The sequence below is a fragment of the Protopterus annectens genome, chromosome 6.part1 (genome assembly GCF_019279795.1).
Source record: "Protopterus annectens isolate FY-2018-M chromosome 6.part1, PAN1.0, whole genome shotgun sequence".
In the NCBI taxonomy this organism is placed as follows: Eukaryota; Metazoa; Chordata; order Ceratodontiformes; family Protopteridae; genus Protopterus; species Protopterus annectens.
In genome coordinates this window covers 323549618-323569117 of record NC_056738.1, presented here as the reverse complement: position 1 = coordinate 323569117, position 19500 = coordinate 323549618, and the positions used below count along the sequence as shown (strand labels likewise).

Below are 19500 nucleotides of genomic sequence, written 5' to 3'. Positions count from 1 at the left end.
GATCGCTGCTGCAGTAGCCTTAGCTATATGTGCAGATTACCCTAGCTTACTACATTTGGGAGTTGGTAGAAGAGCCCAGGAGCCCATGAAGAATAGATGAAGCAAAGCCTGACCTGGATCTAGAGAACATTTCAAGCTTGTACTGCTTTGTAAAATATGTACAGGGGACCAAGTTACAGCTTCTAGAATATTTCTGGAACCCAACCCTTTCCAAAATCGCCCTAGATTAAGTCAAGGTCCAGGTAGAATGGGCCTTGATCCTGCCTGGAATAGTTTTGTTATTGTAAGTATAACAAAAAGTAACAGCCTTAGACCCTATTTGTAAATAAAATAAAATAACGTACAACAAACCAGGTCATCAACGTTAACAACAGGATATTCACTCTAGCTCCTTGGCTTAAAATTAGGGAGTGATCTGCTGTACAAAGGATTTTTTGTTATGGTTTTTACTCCTAGAATGTTTTTTTTAGCCGAGGCGCTACAGTGATTACAGTTGGTGACCTGGTCTGCTGTACGTCGTTTTATTTTATTAGTTTTTTGTTTGTTGTTGGAAACTATTTGGAAATAGTTTGTTTTGACTCAGGTTATCCCTTCTTCTTACCTTTACAAGAAATTAAAATATATTTGGTAAAATCGTACCATAACAGTAGATGCCTTTCTCTTCACTGTTGCAGTATTCTTTACATAGAGATCTCCTGCCATAGACAGTCCAACATTTGGCCAGTATACCAGATCCTTTAGAACTTATAGGTGCAGTACGTCACACTTTTGCTCCCTGAGTAAGGTGTAGGGCATAAAGGTGACAGAAGGATGCAAACACTCAGAAGTGAATTCCCTCATGGGGAAAAGATTACATGTACATCCAGAAGGAAAAAGGAGAAAAGGAAGCAAGAGCCCCTTGGCCAGGAGGGTAACAAAAGAGCACAGGGGCAAGGAGTAGGAAAGAGGGGAAAGGGTTAGGAACCAAATACCGCAACAGTGAATAGAAGGACATCTATTGTTATGGAAAGATTTTACACAACTCCATATCACTGTTGCAGTATTCGTTACATAAGGCAGAGTACAATAGCTAAAAAAAAAGGCTAGCAGAAGAAAGGCACAGAAGACCCCCCTACAAACCCATGCAGAATAGCTCTGGAAAAACCTGCTCTGTCCCTGGATATGACATCCAATTTATGTTTAGCGAAAGTATGAACAGAGGACCAAGTAGCAGCCTCAAAGATGGAATTGGTGTCCAAACCCTTAAAAAATGTGCCAGATGAGGCAACCGCCCTAGAATAATGTGCCTTTAAAGATGAACAGAAAGAATAACACAAGGAAATGGCCTTAGAAATCCAGGATGAAACGGATTGCTTAGAAGCCACCAAACTCAAAGTACTGGGATGAAAAAAAACAAAAAGTTGCTCAAACTTGCAAACTGCCTTTGTTTTATCTAAATAACACTGGGACTGTCTATGCAGATCCAAGGTGTGAAGGACCTTCTCATGGGCAGACTGTGAAGAAGGAAAAAAGGAAAGAAGTTGAATAGATTGATTAAGGGACAACTCATTAACCACCCTGGGCATAAAAGAAAAATTAGTCTGAAGAGACACCATGTCTCTGAAAAACTAAAGAGGAATAGCTATGACAGCCTGAAATTCAGACACTCTCTTGGCTGAAGTAAGAGCCAAAAGAACAGTCTTCTAAGTACAATGCTGCAAGGAAGCTTAACTAGAAAGTTCAAAAGGAGCCCAAGTCAATTTTTCAAGTACAAAACAAGAAGGCAGAACAGGCTTTCTGGGAGGCTTGATATGAATGACACCTTTAAGAAATTGCTTGCTCTCAAACAGAGAGGCCAAAGGAGGATTCAAGGGCAGACAAGTAGAAAGTGCTACTAGAGTAAAGAATATGCCAGCCCAGCATGGAGCAGAGGACACAAATAAGACAGTACTACAGGAACCTCTACAGAGGGGGGATCCTGAATGCAAGAGAGGCACTAGACAGAAAATCTTTTCCTTTTGGCCATGCAAGATTTCCTGGTAGTGGGTTTCCTGGCCTCTTGCAGAACCCAGAGCAAGTCCTCAGAAAAGAGGTGTCTAAAAGGAATCAAAACCCTATCAAACACAGCGTCATTTGAAGGGCGGGCAAGTGAGAATGGCTAAAAGATCCCTCGTCTTGTGTGAGGAAAGTCTCTTTGAAGTATTCATTCATCAGTCTATGTTCTGGACCTCCTCAGAGTCTGCCACTAGATTGTGCTCTGAAGGAATGTAAACTGTCTGGAGAGTCACTTAATACCCGACAGCTAGATTCCATGCCTATGCCTAAAGAACTAATCTGAAAAAGAGATAGGACCTTGTACCCTGCCCTGCTTGTTGCCATACCATATCATAGTGGAATGGTCTGTAAAGACTTTGAGTTGGCCGGAGTAGAAAAGGAATGAAAAGCTTACAGAACCAAAAGCAAAACTCTCATCTTCTTTATGTTGATATGATCTGACCTCTGATGAGGAGGTTAGAGACCCTGGACCTTTAGGGGCCACAAGAAGCCACCCACCTCAACTCTGGGGCATCTGTGAACAGTTCCTGAGAAGGAAATGGACACTGGAAGGGAAGACGTGGATTGGCACAGAGTTGGAGAATCCACCAATGAAGCTTGAGTTTGAAAACAAGGAACAGGGAACTCCAGGCGGTGGCACTGTTGAAGCCACACTGATTTCAGGTACGAAGCTGACCGTCCATTAATTAAATGTATTTATTTATTTACTTTGTTTTCGAGGGTAGAGAGCACTGATCAAAGAAGGCAAAGCAACCACTCACCACCAGAAGTACAAAGAGTCTCACAGAGCCTATACTAGGCCACAAAACTCTGCCCAGTTACCCCATAAGTAGCAAGGGTGCCACTCAAAATCTTGCCATTATTTACTAGTAAAGAACGTTACTCAAGCTTACTTCCCCCTATCAAACCTTGTACCAAACAACGACAAATTAGCAAGTCATGTTGTTAACAGTAGTTCAGTCTGGATGCTTTCTTCAATTTACACTGCTGACAAAGGAGAAAAAGACACACCCCAAGCTCAATGACAAGTAGCTTTCTCAATGCCTAAAGTTTATTTTGCAAATCAAGACCATAGTGCCATTTTGTATTTAATGACCCCAAAACAATGTGAACCATCTTCCCATTCCAATATACCACTCATTCACAAATTTCTCCTTCTTGCTTTATCCTCCAAATTCAACAACTAATGCTAAGTATAAAGAATATGGCCAAACATCTCTAAAGTTTTATCTGAAAATTCTCTAGTAGATTGCTAAAAGTGTACCAGCACACTATATTGTTCCTTCATCAAATCACAAATGTTTAACTGACAGGATTGCAGAGCTTAGCAATAAGTGCCAAATTAACTAGCCACGCATCTCAAATCAAGTAAAATTTCTTCAAATGCCAAACTAACATCTATCTGTGACAACCTCTTTACCAAAGTAACATCATCATTAGGCCACTGCATGATCCTTCTTACTTTCCGTATTTTTGATCAAAGCAACTTGTACCTCAGTACTGCTGCTCTACCATCATTGTCGTCAAAGAACTGATAACTTCAAAACTGCAATTTTCTTAATTTCACACAAATAAACTACTTTGGTGGGCACCTTTTAAAAAATCTAACCTTTGTGCAAGGATCAAAAGGGGAAGATGATGCCCACTAAGCACCCATGTATGTACTTCCTCCAAATAAGTTTTGAAGGCACATAAGGACTACTTGGGCCTAGCAGGTCTGTCCATTTCCCCATCTTCATCACAAAAAACAGGCAAAATCAGAAGTAATAAAACAAACAAACACAGACAGAGCCACAGAAACTGCTCAGATTTAATGGCATTCTGGTACCTCGGCTAAATACCTTCAGAGAAATAGTTTAACAAACACCCAGCAGTTTATTTATACCACTTCTTAATTAACTAATTGACAACACATTATTCACACAATCAAGTAATACCGCAACCCTTAAAGAAACAATATAAAAAAAAGTCATCGAAAAAAAAAAACATTCATATCACAAATTACACATTTAAATTAATATCCAAATTCAGACCCTTAGGTGCAAGTGTTCTAAAATTTAAAATAAATCTACTTTCCATTTCTAACAGTTTTTAAGCAAAATTTATCCCTTCTTGACAAGATGGCTTGGCTAACACACTAAAAATCAGAGTATCATCCTGTCCCCAATGTTCTTTGTAAAAATGGTCCGCAATTGGATATCTTCTAGGAGTAGGCTCTATGGAGTCTGGGGTCTCTCACGCCTTCTGACAGATTAACTCAATAAGCTCATCAGAAGGAGGGGGTCACCCAAGAGGTTGAAGGGCAAGACACAAAGGCCTTCAGGTAAACAGACTCCTTGGCCGAAGGAGATATCTTCACGATGTGACCGCGGGGACTCTCTTCTGCTTCATCGAGGTCGGTATCAGATGTGAGAAGACTCCGGGGAGTCAAGATGCTTCCTCTTGCATGTCCTCTTCCGAAGGACCTCCTCAGTGGGATATTCTGGGGAGGTTTCAGAAGACAGGAGAGTCCCCTGCTGGATATCCTGTGGCCTGGGGTCTCTATGGTCCTGTGGAGAGGGTATGTGAGAAGGCAAAGACACCTACACAGAATTGTGAGGAAGATTGTGTCTCAGACTGGGAAGTAGTCAGAACCCTCAGAACCCTCCTCATAACTTCAAGGGCAGTCCACCCCTGCAACGAGGAGCTCCCTGGATCCAACAAACGGGATGTTGGGACTGATGGAACCTCCAGAACAGAAGACAGAAGCTCTGAGGCAGAGGAAGGAGCCGTCCTCACCTGCGCCGAAGCCCCCCAATAGCAGGGTTAGATCTGAAGAGATCCAAACTGGCTCCGCGGACCCGATTGGAGAGTGTCGGCTACCAGAGGTCCCTTGTTCCGATTGGGTGGAAACACTTGTGGCAGATACCAGATCCGAGAAGCCTATAGATCTTGGACCCAATACCAACACAAGCTGGATATTGGAATCTTCTGGCTCCAAAACCAAGGGATGGATCGGAGGAGGAGTAGGTGCCATGGGGGAAGACTGCATCTGATCTGATTCCTTTAGGCTCAGATCCAATAATAATTTGGCCATGGCCAGTGTCTTTAGCAGCCTCTGCACCACCCTATCCACATCTTCATTGGATAGACTCCTGGTGGACCGGTTAGGAAGAGTAGGTAATCTTGATCTAGTCAAAAAAGATGATGGGAGCTGAGAGTGGACTGGTTCCAAAGAAGGTGATTGCCTCCAATACCTGAATCCAGAAGGCAAGGTCGACTTTGGAGCTGAGGATTCCAATTGCTCCAAAGAAGCTTTGGATCCAACTTCAGCTGTCTGCTCCGAGGCTTCCTTTGGAGCAGACAGTCTGGGTGCTTTTTACTTTGGCTCCAAAGAAGCACGTTTTTGAGCCTTTTCCGATTTTTCTGATTTTGAAGAGGACTCCAGGGATATAGCCTAAGACTTGTGCTGTGGCGCTTGGGTAAATTACTGGGTTCTGCAGTCTGTATACTTAGGTAGGAGTTTTATTCTCACTGCAGTCAACTGTGTGTGTGTGTGAGTTCATGCTTGACATTACAGAGAGCATTTTAGGGGTGGGACGTTGGTATAATTGTTAAGATGTTTATCTTACAGGCACAAGGAGCAGGGTTTGATTCTTACAAGGGGTAACTGACTAGGCTTAAAATAGCCCACAAGTACAGTCAATCTAGTACTAATCTATGAATCAAAATGGAGTTTTTATCAGCCCTTTCAGGATGAGTTTATTTTTGTCCTCCATCAGCTCCCTGTGGTTAAATCCATGGCAGATGGAGCATGACTCTTATAAGTGAAGAGGCCCCAAGCAATACACACAAAATATGTGAATCACTAAGGGGCATCTTTTTTCCACATTTTTCACACTTTCTGAAGCCAAGAGGCTTCCCTTCCTGCTTTTGAGACAGCCTATAAAAGCAAAAGAGGAAAGCGGAGACACACGCACACAAACACTCGTGGACAGTCCTCTAACTTAAACGGACAGAAATTTTTAACAGAAGGAAGTTTTTTTTTTTTAATAGTCATCCTCTAACTAAAATGGATGATAAAGAAAGGGAAAAAGGGGGACAGATGGAAAGAGGGAAACATACTCTAACTTAAACGGACATTAGTTGGATGTCCTCTAACTCAAACGGATGCTAACGAAAGAACTAAATGGGGAGAAAGAAACTATACTAGACTAACAGTCACTCTGTTACTAACACAGGGCAAAGATATATAAATTTACTTTAACAAAAAATCTAAACTACAGAGAAGTTTAATATGAAAGGCACTATAAAAAATAAAGAAACACTTAGCCCAGTGCTGGATAGAGAACCTCCTTCGCTGCATGGCAAATGAGATCTGGGAAAGCTAAGGGATTGCGTTATGGGTAAAGAAGGATGCCCATGAGCTTTGCTGAAGACGTCGATATTTTGAAATGGCCGAAACGGATCCGATGGATGGGATCCCACCCATTAGTGAGAATAAAGGTGAGATTGACAACATCACATGTTTACTTATTAAAAATGTTCCTTTTAAAGAGAAGTACATATTTTTGATATAAAAATATATGTCATATATATACATATATGCATTTTTGGACTACAAGCCCAGAGCAACAACTTGCAATGCCGACATATGAGACCAAGTGCATTTAGCCTCCCCCTTACAACCCCTCACTGGGTTTTCTGAAAAGTGCTATGAGGATCGTATTAGAAATTTACTCAACAATAAAAGGAATTATAATTTTAATCTTACAAGAGACAAACAAGTTTTTATTAAAACACATTATAAAACACAGAGAGATCGGATTCATGAAACCAGATTGGGGGGGGGGGGTCTGAAAAGTGCTGTGAGGATGGTATTCGAAATTTACTCAACAATAAAAGGAATTACAATTTTAATCTTACAAGAGACAAAAAGGTTTTATTAAAACACATTATAGAACATACAGAGATCGGTTTAATGAAACCAGATTGGGGGGGGGGGGTACTTGTGATGAATGTCAATGATTACATTAGTAAAATACTTGACATACTTTTTACTGACACCTGTGAAGAAGTGTCTATTAACTAAAGGAAATTGGCTTACTGTAAAATAGATGTCATGTTGGAAGACTGTTTCACACAGAATCTCTCAAAGGGAGTTTAAATTTTTAACAGTAAGATATCCCCAAATGTCCACAATTTTTTAGAATCTCAAAAATTCATAAAAATCTGTCTGACACTCCATTGGATCCCACAGTGGACATAAAATATTCTAAGACCTTTACTACAGTACATTTTCTAGATGGTCAACTAAAGGATGTGGGTGTGAATATAGCACATCTACTTAAAGATTCATGGGAATTTTTGAAAAGGGTAGACCAAAACACCTTGAGTTAGGTTTCATTTTTGTTACCACTGATATAATTAATCTGTTTTCAGTCATCCCGCATCATGTTGGGTTGAAATGATTTCACGATTATTTATGCAAGGAAAGTTTGTTTGACCATATTAAAATTAAACTTTTGACAGATTTAATGCAAGTAGTGTTAATGAACAATTTTATATATTTCAAGGACCATTTATTTAAGAAAAACACAGGGTTCACTATGAGTGCCTTGTGTGCCCTAAGTTTTGCCAATATTGTGATGGCGGAATGGGAACACACATTTATTTTGAATTCTGCATATTCTAACAAATGGTCACTTTATGCATGTTACCTGAATGATATTATTTTTTGGACAGGCAGTGTAGATAGACTGCCGTTTTGTAGTTAGCTGTTGAGATGCAAAAATGTATGTATGTAAGTTCTGTCTGTTAACTAGTTTGTTCATATTTAATTATGCTGCTATCCATCCTGATGTGTTTCTATGTATTAAAGCGTCTAAATGAACCCCCACACCTGCTCGTCTTCAATGATAGCGAAGGATGAGCGACAGACAGTACTAAACAACTGAAAGAATTTTTTGAATTTATATCAATGGAACTACCAGTTTTCTTAGATTTACCGTTAATTATTCATTCAATAGTATCAATTTTTTGGACATGAACATTACTAAAAATATAGAATTAGGTGTATTAGAGCCAGATATATGAAGAAAACCAACATACTCCAACACATTACTCTGTTCTACTAAATGGCACAACACACAACAGGAAAAAGGCCCTGGTAAAAGGACAAATGGTAAGGATGGCCAGGACACTTTCAGGAATGAAGTGGATAAACTTGAAAAACTGTTGGTTGTTCGTGGTTACCCAACACCCTTAAGATCACTAGTCAATGAAGTAATTTACAAACAGGAAATAGCTTTTTATGAGCATTTGTTAGGAAAAGGACATGTGGCTAACAATAACAGCTTGGGATAGACACACAGGAGCGATTTTAACAAGGCCATGGTCCTCACATTTAACTTAGATTTTTATGACATCAAAACTATTATTACTAATAATTGGCAACTATTTGTTATGGCTGGGAAACAGTTTAATATTTCAGGAGCATAGTCATCCTTTGTTTATTGAAAAGACGTTTCTTTTAAAGCTTTTTTGGAGAGGACAAGCATTAGGGAATGAAAAGGTGTGGACATTGTAATCAATGTAAGTTTATTTTAAAAGGTCATTATTTTTTTTATAGCAGGCTATTGGTTAGTGACCTTGTATTAAAGATGCATGTATTTAGTTCAAGGGTGGTCTATGTAGCACAATGCCAACTATGTCCTGCCGTTTACATAGGGAAGACTGTGAAACATTTTAAGATGAGAATCTACCAACATATGTATGACAGAAATAAAAAGATGAGTGTAATACATTATATCAGCATATCAAAGAAAACATTACACATCATTTTAAATTTTATGTCACAGACCAGACGGGGAACATAGGAAGAGGTGGGCCATGGAAAGACATTTTTGAATGTAAAGAGTTAAGGTGGCAGTTAAAATGTAATTCTAACAATTGTATAGGGCTTAATGAAATGGTTTCCATTTCTAGTGTGCTACGTTTAAAGGCTTGTTTATATTTATAAAATTCTTTAATATTTTTGACATATATTTTTATATCAAAATATATACTCTTCTATAAAAGAAACATTCTTAATAAGTATGCTTCTACAAGAAGTTGAGAACTGATGATCAATCTATGTATACTATGTATTTTATAATTATATATATTTAGTCATGTTTTTATTGCAAGCATTAGTGATAGTCGAGGATTTTATTTATTTAACTTTTTAATAATGGTATTTTATATATTCCTTATTTACATTTTTGGATTTTGACTGCATATTTAAATATTCATTTGGTTTGAATTTCTATAGTATGGTGCATTTCTTTAAAAAGGAGTTGGATTATTAGTTACAACTGGGATCAATGGTTTTAGAATTTTCTAATTATGCAGTCACCCAATACTATTTTTGTGTTTTAATTCTAGTGTTTTATATATACTGGATGTTACAGTTTTTTTTTTATTCTGACGAAGTCTAAAGTTGTACACGAAAATTACATTTTATGTTTGGTGAATTCTAATATTAAATTTGCTGTGAGTTCTTATCGCCAACTCCTGCATGGGATTTGTTCTTGATTTCCTTGCAAGACCTGCAGAACTGCAAACCCAGGTCCTTTCCTTGCCCTGTATTCTTAGCCTTACTCGGTCAGTTGCATAGCCTGCTCTATAATTAGCATTCTCCAGATGTAGTATCATGCACTTGGATGCAATGAAGTTGTCACCTATCAGCTCAAGTCTTCTATCTCCCTATATCCTACTTCAACATCTCCATATGCTTCCACTCCCATAACCTTCACGTCAGCAACAGAGCTCAATCTACAGTTATTACTCTTAACAGAGTTCAAACACAAACATAAAATAAGACTGGACCCAGAACAACACCCTGCAGATATCACTAGTAACCTTGCTACTCTCCTAGAGATCTAAACAGTTTCTTATCCACACGTACCCTTTTCATTTCTGCCAGGAACCTGTGGTGTGAGAACGAGCATATTAAGTTGTGTATGTAGTGCTTAGAAATAATAGTGCTGTGGCCAGGTAAAAAGGCATGCTGGATTTGGGATAGTAAACGATCTGTACTTAAGTGGTACAAAAGTTGTTTACTGATGCATTTCCAAAAATTTTCAAAGGGAAGATAGGTTAGCAAGATGTCTGAAATTGGAGATGATTAGACTAGGGTGACATAAAATTGTGTACATGTTGCACTTACACACTGTTCTTTGACTGATCAATTAATAAAAATGCTCACAAGATAAGCTAGAGGTGGCAGCAGCTTTGAGGGATTTTATCTGTATGAAGATGCACATTTTTAATAAATGGCAACTTTTTAGTAAAAAGGGATGGGCTTTACTCATTTGTGGACATGTTCACTAAAGGGGCCTTTTACTAATACTTGGATCTGGAAAAAATATCAAGGCTCATCACAAACAAACTAACAATTTTCACTCCAAATCCAATAAGACATTTTAAAAAGTTAACTATATTTGCAGTACAATAACCTGCACTGTGAATCTCTGAATGGGTTTCTACTCACCTTACTGGAAAGAATGTAATGTTAGTATGGAAATTACAGTTTGATGAGCAGTGTGGATCACTCAACTACAACATTACAGGGTAAAAGAGATGCATAGATCAAGGGAAATTACAGTTTAGGAAAACAGAAATAAGATAAAAAAATAAGACTCCATTATAAAAGTAATGTGAACAGTTTTTAATTAACTTTTACAACAGTGGTGCTGCATTACAAGTAAATAAACCATTAGTTCAGGCATACTGACAACAGCTGCATAAAATCATGCATATTCATACTGAACAGAACATTAACACTTATACATTTAGAAATGAAAAAATTAGGACACGTGTCAGTCTTTGAACTCACCGTTTAGCTTTAAAATACACTGTACATCTTTCTTTCATAGGCTAGTGTTATAGAAAATATTGCCAATAGCATTACACATACATAAAAAACATTAGAATAGTATACCAAATGAACATAAGTCACTTTTCCTTCAAGAAATGTACATCTTACCTCTGTGTTCCTTCAATAATCCCTTTCAAACAGCGGTTGAAAATAACTTCAAAGGGTTCAGTCAACTGGCAGTTCTAAAGTCAAAAAGAAAACAAAATAACTGGCAGATCATTTTTCAGAACTTAGATAAGTAGATGTATGAACTGAGTACTTTTCACTTCTTTATTTGATGAGTACGGGAACGCAGCAATGGTTTGTGTGTTCACATATCCTTGTCTGTACCCTGTAACATTCAGTTATGTAGTCTCTCAACATAGTTTCAGATCTTCAAAGGATGCAACAGACTTCCAGTACTGAACTCCTACCATCTCAACAGTGCAGCCAGGCATACTTGGTATTGCATCACCTAGCCCTACCTACGCAGTCTGCAAGAGATATCTGTACATAACATACTGAGGCAGGAAGATCTCTAAAAACAGCTTTCTACACTTGTAGATGACAACAGCCGAAAATTATTTGTACACTTCTAAAGTGTATATGGGTGACATATGCAAAGATTTACACTTTTAAATACTAAATATGTGAGGTGTAGTAATATGACATTGAAATTTACTGCTACAACCCTGTCCTATAAAAGGCAATGGTTGACTTCTGTCAACAAAACAGTCCTTTCTTCAGGTACATCTTTTTTTCCTATTAGCATTGGCAATTAATGTTCTCCACAATGGTGTAGTCATAAATGGAAACAAAATGTTCTTCTTACATGTGATTTACTCAACCAAATTCTGACTCATCAAAATACATCCAGTCAAGTCTAGATGACCAAAACAGGCAACTTGCAGCAAGTAAGATAATTACTTTAAAGTCTGATGACCTCAAAAAGAATTATATTGGGAGGGGGTTCAGTGTGGGGATTGCTTAAGCAAATGACCATATCAATAGGGGCATGTAGGATCTGGCCCCTTACAGACTCAAGCAGGTACTGACTCCTGAATCATGCATGCCTTTTCAATACTGTTCCTGAAGCTAATCTTTAGAGGTCTAGATGAATTTTTAAGTCACTCTTCAAGGTGGAGTCCTAGAAATTTTCAACCATCTCTTCTTTCTATTTAATAATATCCTCCTGACCTTGCAGCATATGGACTTGGCAGAATTCCCTGAATCTCCAAAGTCACAGAAGTATATATTATTTTACCAAAATAATTCAACACTTTGTTTTTGTATGTTACTGTTAGCATGCACCACTTTGGATCTCCCTCATCAATCAGTTGAGACAACCATATGAAAAATATTGGGTTTTAGAGAGATTCCGGGCCTTTTTACCACTCTAGAAAATATGACTGCTTTCCTGGTTAGAGCAGGCTCAGAATCTGGTTCCAGGGATGTAATTTTGACGTCATCTTTGAAAGCCTAGAAAGCGACAGGAATAACAGTTGGTCTAGTCTAATGTAAGCCCAGCAACTCAAGGTACTTTTTATGGGAGTTCAATATCTCCTTTTAACTCAACTTCACTGCTCACTCATCATGCTCAAAGTCTCCATGAATAAAGCAGGCCCTGGCAAGGACTCAGATGACGAAAATTCATTCATGACATCCCTAAAGAACACTTCGATGAAAAACAGTCAAAATCCTGATCTTTTTCTTCCCTGATATTCAAATCCAATGACAGTCCAGGCAAGATAGTTCTCTTCCTCTTTGTTATGGCTGAGGTACCCAAGGTGCTGGGCCTCCTGGCTGTCAGTGGATCTTTGGCATGCAGCCGCATGCTCTGCAATTTCCTGTGATCAAACAGAACTAGAGCATGTATCTCAGGAACTCATGTCCACTAGGCCCAATGCTGAAACCACAGATGGCAAAAACTTAACGGCCAGGGAAGTGGACAATCTGCTGAAACACAAAATCATTAGCCACTTGTTCTGTAACAAATTAATGCAGTACAGTTATTCGCAAGGCATTCCAGCCAGAGGAAATGTTTGCCATCAGTGATCTGGCTGTGACTAAACAGAACAAACTTGATGAGAACTGGCTATTCACAGAAAGCATTACACTACTGCAACCTTCCAAACAATTACTGGCAGATGGCCGTGAAAAATAAAAATGGGTCAGGAACTTACCAACTTATGCACCCTCCTTACTTTTCTAGTCACAATCTTCTTGGGATTTTACATCTTATGGTAGCATTTAGACTTTCACTTCTTAGGACATTTGTAGAAGGTGTCCCCCTGAATGAAGTCAGGGGGACAGTTATCTGCTAAGTACAGGAGCTTCTGGAGCTCAAAGGTGGCCTTTAGATTCCAACCTCTACTTTTAAACAAAAAAAAACAGGAAGCAAGTAAACCAAAGAATCCAAAAATGCTTAATCCAACAGACAGCTCAATAAAATGTATTACCAAAACTGTCCAAATATACACAAAAAAGAACAGATAATCCAGCAATCGTAAAAATTAAAACTGAGCCACCATAAGTGCTTTCGTCCCTCAAATCATACATTAAATGGAACTTCATCAGATGTGTACATTTGGAATTTTGGTAATAAATTTTTATTGAGGTGCCCGTTAGATTGAGCGTCTTTTGGAACCTCTACTTTTATAATTTTCTTCTTGAAGCAAGTACATTATTTTTACAGGTTCTGACATGGGTGTTTTGTTCTGAAACAGAAAATAAGTTGAAGGTGGAAATCAGTTCAACTGGATCTGTCTACCACTACCACACTTGTTGGTGTTGCCATTTTTAGACTATAGACCATAGACTAAAACATACAAACACCAAATTCAGTTCTAAGAATAACATCCACAAATCTATGGACCTTAACTGCTAGGGACTGCAACTGATTATAGGTAAAGACTGTTTTTGTGTTTTTCTGCTGAATTCTAAAGTATCTGCACTTAAAAGTAGCATTTTGGTCGACTCTGGTCGAATAATACTGTTTTTTTGCTAATTTAATTGCTGAGGCTGCTCACTAAAGTGTGCTAGCCTGTGTAAATCGATTTTACTGTTTGCCTAACTGCATTTCTGTGTTCTTTCCTAAAAGAAACAAAAAACAAAAAAAAAATACTCCTTGTTTTCCCGCCTTTGCTCGACTAGTTAAGACCAGTATACAGGCTTTGCTGTATTCTGGGCTGTGTGTAGTTCCTGTGTTGGCCATTGCCTTACTTGGACAGAAGGAAGTTTCTGAGCTCACCAGTGGGAGTGGGGAGCCTTGGAGCAGCCTATCTGTCCCTGGGGGAAGTGATCTCAGCACTTGAGCTGTAATTCATTGGTTGCCTTGGACCATTTCTAGCTCTTTTCAAGTTCCCTGTATAAAAATCCGCCTCAGGCGTTTTTTTGGCTATATATACCCAAGCAGAGCTCCATGTGGTCCTGCAGAGGGGTCCTGGCAACAGAGAACTGAAAGAAGCGACCACTTTCCTGATTGAAGTACTTTTTGGCTTTTTTTATCTGCATTGTCCTCTCTGGCTTTCATTTAATAAGATATAACTGTTTTTGTGTTTTTCTGCTGAATTCTAAAGTATCTGCACTTAAAAGTAGCATTTTGGTCGACTCTGGTCGAATAATACTGTTTTTTTGCTAATTTAATTGCTGAGGCTGCTCACTAAAGTGTGCTAGCTTGTGTAAATCGATTTTACTGTTTGCCTAACTGCATTTCTGTGTTCTTTCCTAAAAAAAAAAAACAAAAAAATACTCCTTGTTTTCCGCCTTTGCTCGACTAGTTAAGACCAGTATACAGGCTTTGCTGTATTCTGGGCTGTGTGTAGTTCCTGTGTTGGCCATTGCCTTACTTGGATAGAAAGAAGTTTCTGAGCTCACCAGTGGGAGTGGGGAGCCTTGAGCAGCCTATCTGTCCCTGGGGGAAGTGATCTCAGCACTTGAGCTGTAATTCATTGGTTGCCTTGGACCATTTCTAGCTCTTTTCAAGTTCCCTGTATAAAAATCCGCCTCAGGGCGTTTTTTTGGCTATATACCCAAGCAGAGCTCCACGTGGTCCTGCAGAGGGGTCCTGGCAACAGAGAACTGAAAGAAGCGACCACTTTCCTGATTTAAGTACTTTTTGGCTTTTTTTATCTGCATTGTCCTCTCTGGCTTTCATTTAATAAGATATAACTGTTTTTGTGTTTTTCTGCTGAATTCTAAAGTATCTGCACTTAAAAGTAGCATTTTGGTCGACTCTGGTCGAATAATACTGTTTTTTTGCTAATTTAATTGCTGAGGCTGCTCACTAAAGTGTGCTAGCCTGTGTAAATCGATTTTACTGTTTGCCTAACTGCATTTCTGTGTTCTTTCCTAAAAAAACAAAAAAAAAAAAAATACTCCTTGTTTTCCCGCCTTTGCTCGACTAGTTAAGACCAGTATACAGGCTTTGCTGTATTCTGGGCTGTGTGTAGTTCCTGTGTTGGCCATTGCCTTACTTGGATAGAAGGAAGTTTCTGAGCTCACCAGTGGGAGTGGGGAGCCTTGAGCAGCCTATCTGTCCCTGGGGAAGTGATCTCAGCACTTGAGCTGTAATTCATTGGTTGCCTTGGACCATTTCTAGCTCTTTTCAAGTTCCCTGTATAAAAATCCGCCTCAGGGCGTTTTGCTGTCGGGCCTAGCGCAACAGCGGTTATACAGGTGTAAACTATTTTATACAGGTTTTAACTTTTTTCTGGCTCCGCCAAGTCTGCTCTTCAATTTTTCCCTTAGAAGCTCTACTCAGTCTATTTAGCTGTATATATTAGCACTTGTTTTCGAACTTCTATCCTTAGCAAGCACTCATAATAAAACCAAGCACTCTTACCCTAAAGTAAGCACCACAGGCATCCACTACCCCTGTGAATACCCACTTCCCTTAAAGGCACAACACTCCTTATAATATTCTAGTATGTCGAGTGGTAGACCACTAGCATCCTCTCTTGTTCAGCTGGTTAATCTGGGAATCTTAAGACAATGTTACAATTGTCTCATGTACACAGACAACCCTCTCCTCCTTCCTACTAACACATATACTTGTGAGAGATGCAACTATATAGCCAGACTGGAGGCTGAACTCTCTCAACTCAGGACTGGCAAGACCAGTCAGGAGGAGATGGTACCCACACCCAAAGCAAAACCAGTCACACATAAAACCACCACTAATGCAAACCAAACACATAAAACACAAAGACATACTCGGAGGCTCTTGTAAAAACTTACTAAAACAACAGAGGCCTCCAAAGCAGACACCCAGAAATACACCCCACAAAACGCAACACCTACAACACATACCTCAAGCAACAGGTGTGTCGCACAATCACAGCCCCTAAGGCAAAATACTATGCCAGAGACATTAGTAATAGGTGACTCTATAGTCAGACACACCGATGTTCCACTTACCAGGCTGAATAAGGAGAGGGTAACGGTGAGCTGCCTATCGGGGCTAGGATCCGCCACATTACACATGCACTCAGGTCGCCCAAAGCAAGTACAAGTATGATTCAGTCATTGTCCATGCGGGTGTGAATGACCTGAGACGCACCTCCCTGGACTACATGAAAAGAGACATTGAGGAGCTCTCCGATTATGTAGCCCAGACTGGTATGACCCTGACCCTGAGCAGCATCCTGCCTTCACCAAGAATGATGCCTCAGTACAAAGACAAAATGATCAGTTTTAACAATTGGCTTAATCACTGGTGTCATTCTAGGGGATCCAATGTCTGTCAGCCTGGGATGATATGCTGGACAAGCCACGTTGCTTCAAGGGATGGCTTGCACCTGTCACCACTGGGCTTCCGGATACTGGCCAAGGCTCTTGCCACCCCATAGTGCCTTTTTAGGCAATGCTCAAAGGACAAATCAACCTCCATAAAAACAAAATGGAAAAAATTAAGGGTAATGCTGCTCAACGCCAGAAGTCTAAATCTCAAGATGCAGGCACTCAAGCACTTCTCAGTATGGAGAACATCGATGTCTGTGCAGTAACCGAAACCTGGTTTAAGGCTCCTGAGAGCACTCCAGCTACCAGGCTATACCTCATATCATGCTTTGACCTCAAGTTCCAGGCCGAACCACAAAGGGAGGGAGTGTCCATTTTCATAAAGGACACCTACACCTCTCGGTTGGTGGCTACCCATGAAGCATCAGAAACCATACAAGTTTTACTCACCATAGGCAAAACTGCCATACAACTGGTCGCATGTTATAGAACTCCTCCCAATCCCAGGAATCCCATCAAGCATTCCTGAAAACACTAGAGGATATGAATGTCACACCAAACACCATCATATTGGGTGACTTCAACTACCCCAACATAGACTGGGCCCACTATTCTAGCCCTAACACCCTAGCCCAAAGATTCCTGGAATTCATAAACTCAAATGCTATGGAGCAACTGGTCACTTCTCCACGAGGAGAGATAATATACTTGACCTGATTATCACAAACATGGGGTCCAAATGCTCCGACCGGATATAAACTCCTCACTAGTAAGATCTGACCATAAACTGATCACGTTGGATGTACATATCCCACCCCCACCCCCCCAACAAAAAACTACAAAGAAAAAATTTTTAAAAGCTGACTTTTTGCTCCTCAAGTCAGAAATGATATCCTTTAAGCCTACTGGGTTAATGGAAATCACATCCCAAAATGCTGAATCCTTCACAAAAGCCTTCTACGGACATCTCCAAGAATGCATGGATCAAGCAATCCCAACTAAAACCAAGACCCTCTCCACCAAGGGAAAACGCCCGGTTTGGTGGACCCCGGCTATAAACAAACTGTACAACAAAAGAAGGAAGCTACTGCAGGACAAAGCCAAATCCCACAAGGGAAAGGCTTCCTGATCAGCACAAGTAAAACTACGTTCTCTCATAAAAACATCTAAAGCAAACTTTGAGAAAAAGATTGCCAAGGATACCAAAGACAATCACAAAGCCTTCTTCAATTATGTCAGAACCTTGGGAGGAAATTCTCAGATATGCTCTGAGCTAGTACACAATGACAAAAATTCACTGACCCTACTGACATTGCCAACATTCTGGCAGATAGGTTCAGTGCAAATTTCTCCCTCCCTCACCCCTAAAGATGAAGTAATTATCCCTGCTGAATGTAACCTACCTGTCATCACAGACACACAGGTGAAATCAGCACTCAACAAGGCAAAACACAGCATCTATGGGACCCGATGGTATCCCGGTTGCGTGTTACGTGAACTCCAAGATGAACTAAACCCCCTAAGAACTCTATTCAATCTTAGCCTCACTACAGGATATGTACCTGAACACTGGCGCACAGCAACAGTGGTCCCACTCCACAAAGGGGAAATTCTACTGACCCAGGTAACTACCGCCCCATAAGTTTGACCAGCCTGGTCTGTAAGGCTATGGAAAGAATCATCATGGAACTCATAAATGGCGACATTGGGGATCTGCAGACCCTTGATCCCACACAGTTCGGTTTTGTAAAAGGCAGATCCTGCCTCTTAAACCTGGTTGACTTCTTTGAGACAGTCACTAGTGCCATCGATGAGGGCAAGGCTGTCCACACTGCCTATTTGGACTTGGCTAAGGCCTTTGACACGATACCACACTCTGGCATCATTGACAAGCTCAGCAGCCTAAATGTAAATCCATATGTCACAAGATGGGTAGCAAACTGGCTAAAAACAGAACCCATAAGGTTAAAATTGCTGCAGCCATGTCAGACTCAAAACCAGTCACAAGTGGTGTCCCACAGGGCTCAGTCTTGGGTCCACTTATTGGGCATTTACTTCTCAGATGTGAAAGCAAATATGGAAGGATTATGGCTGACAAAGTTTGCAGATGACTGCAAACTGGGTGCCATAGTTGATTCACCTGCCGACACACACATCCTACAGAAAGGTCTCACTGAAACGGACAACTGGTGCCGGAATCATGGCCTCAAACTTAACGCCAAAAATGTATAGTCATCCCTTTGGGAAAAACAAAGTACCCACAAATTATCACGTAGACAATAACCCACTGAATACGGAAGAAGTAATCAGAGACCTGGGGACTCAAGTCGATAGTGACCTCTCCTTTGACAACCATGTTGCCAAAGTGGTCAGAAAGACATTCTACCTTGCCCATCTCATCATGAAGGGATTCTCATCCAGATCAAAGGAGGTCATTGTACCTCTATATTCCTCCCTTGTCAGGCCCATGATTGAATATAATGCTCCATTTGGGATGTATCTCACCCGGCACATGCAACAACTGGAAAGACCCCAGAAGTACCTCACCAAGAGGATCATAGGTCTCAAACATGTGCCTTATCCAGCTAGATTAAAGAAACTCCAGCTCTATTCAGTAGCATACCGCCTGCTCAGAGGTGATTTGTGCCTAACATACAGGGCCATGTCCAACCAGGAATTGATGGACATGCTCCATCTCAAAAGATCCAAATCCACCAGAACCACACGAGCTAAAGATTTCAACCTCTGCACAAATATGAATAGGACATGCTGGAGGGATAGATTCATAACACAGAGGTTACCCATACTCTGGAACAAAATCCCAGTTCATGTGAGACAGAGCCCTTCAT

At 40.1% G+C, this 19500-nt stretch overlaps 1 protein-coding gene across 1 annotated transcript in view; it reads right to left on the bottom strand.

The window, feature by feature from the left end:
* Positions 1-19500, bottom strand: part of POLA2 (DNA polymerase alpha 2, accessory subunit) — a 633383-nt gene that overhangs the window by 229791 nt on the left and 384092 nt on the right. The window contains exon 13 of the mRNA XM_044075741.1: positions 11042-11115. Within this exon, the coding sequence (XP_043931676.1) occupies positions 11042-11115 (74 nt within the window). The remainder of the gene's footprint in view (positions 1-11041; positions 11116-19500) is intronic.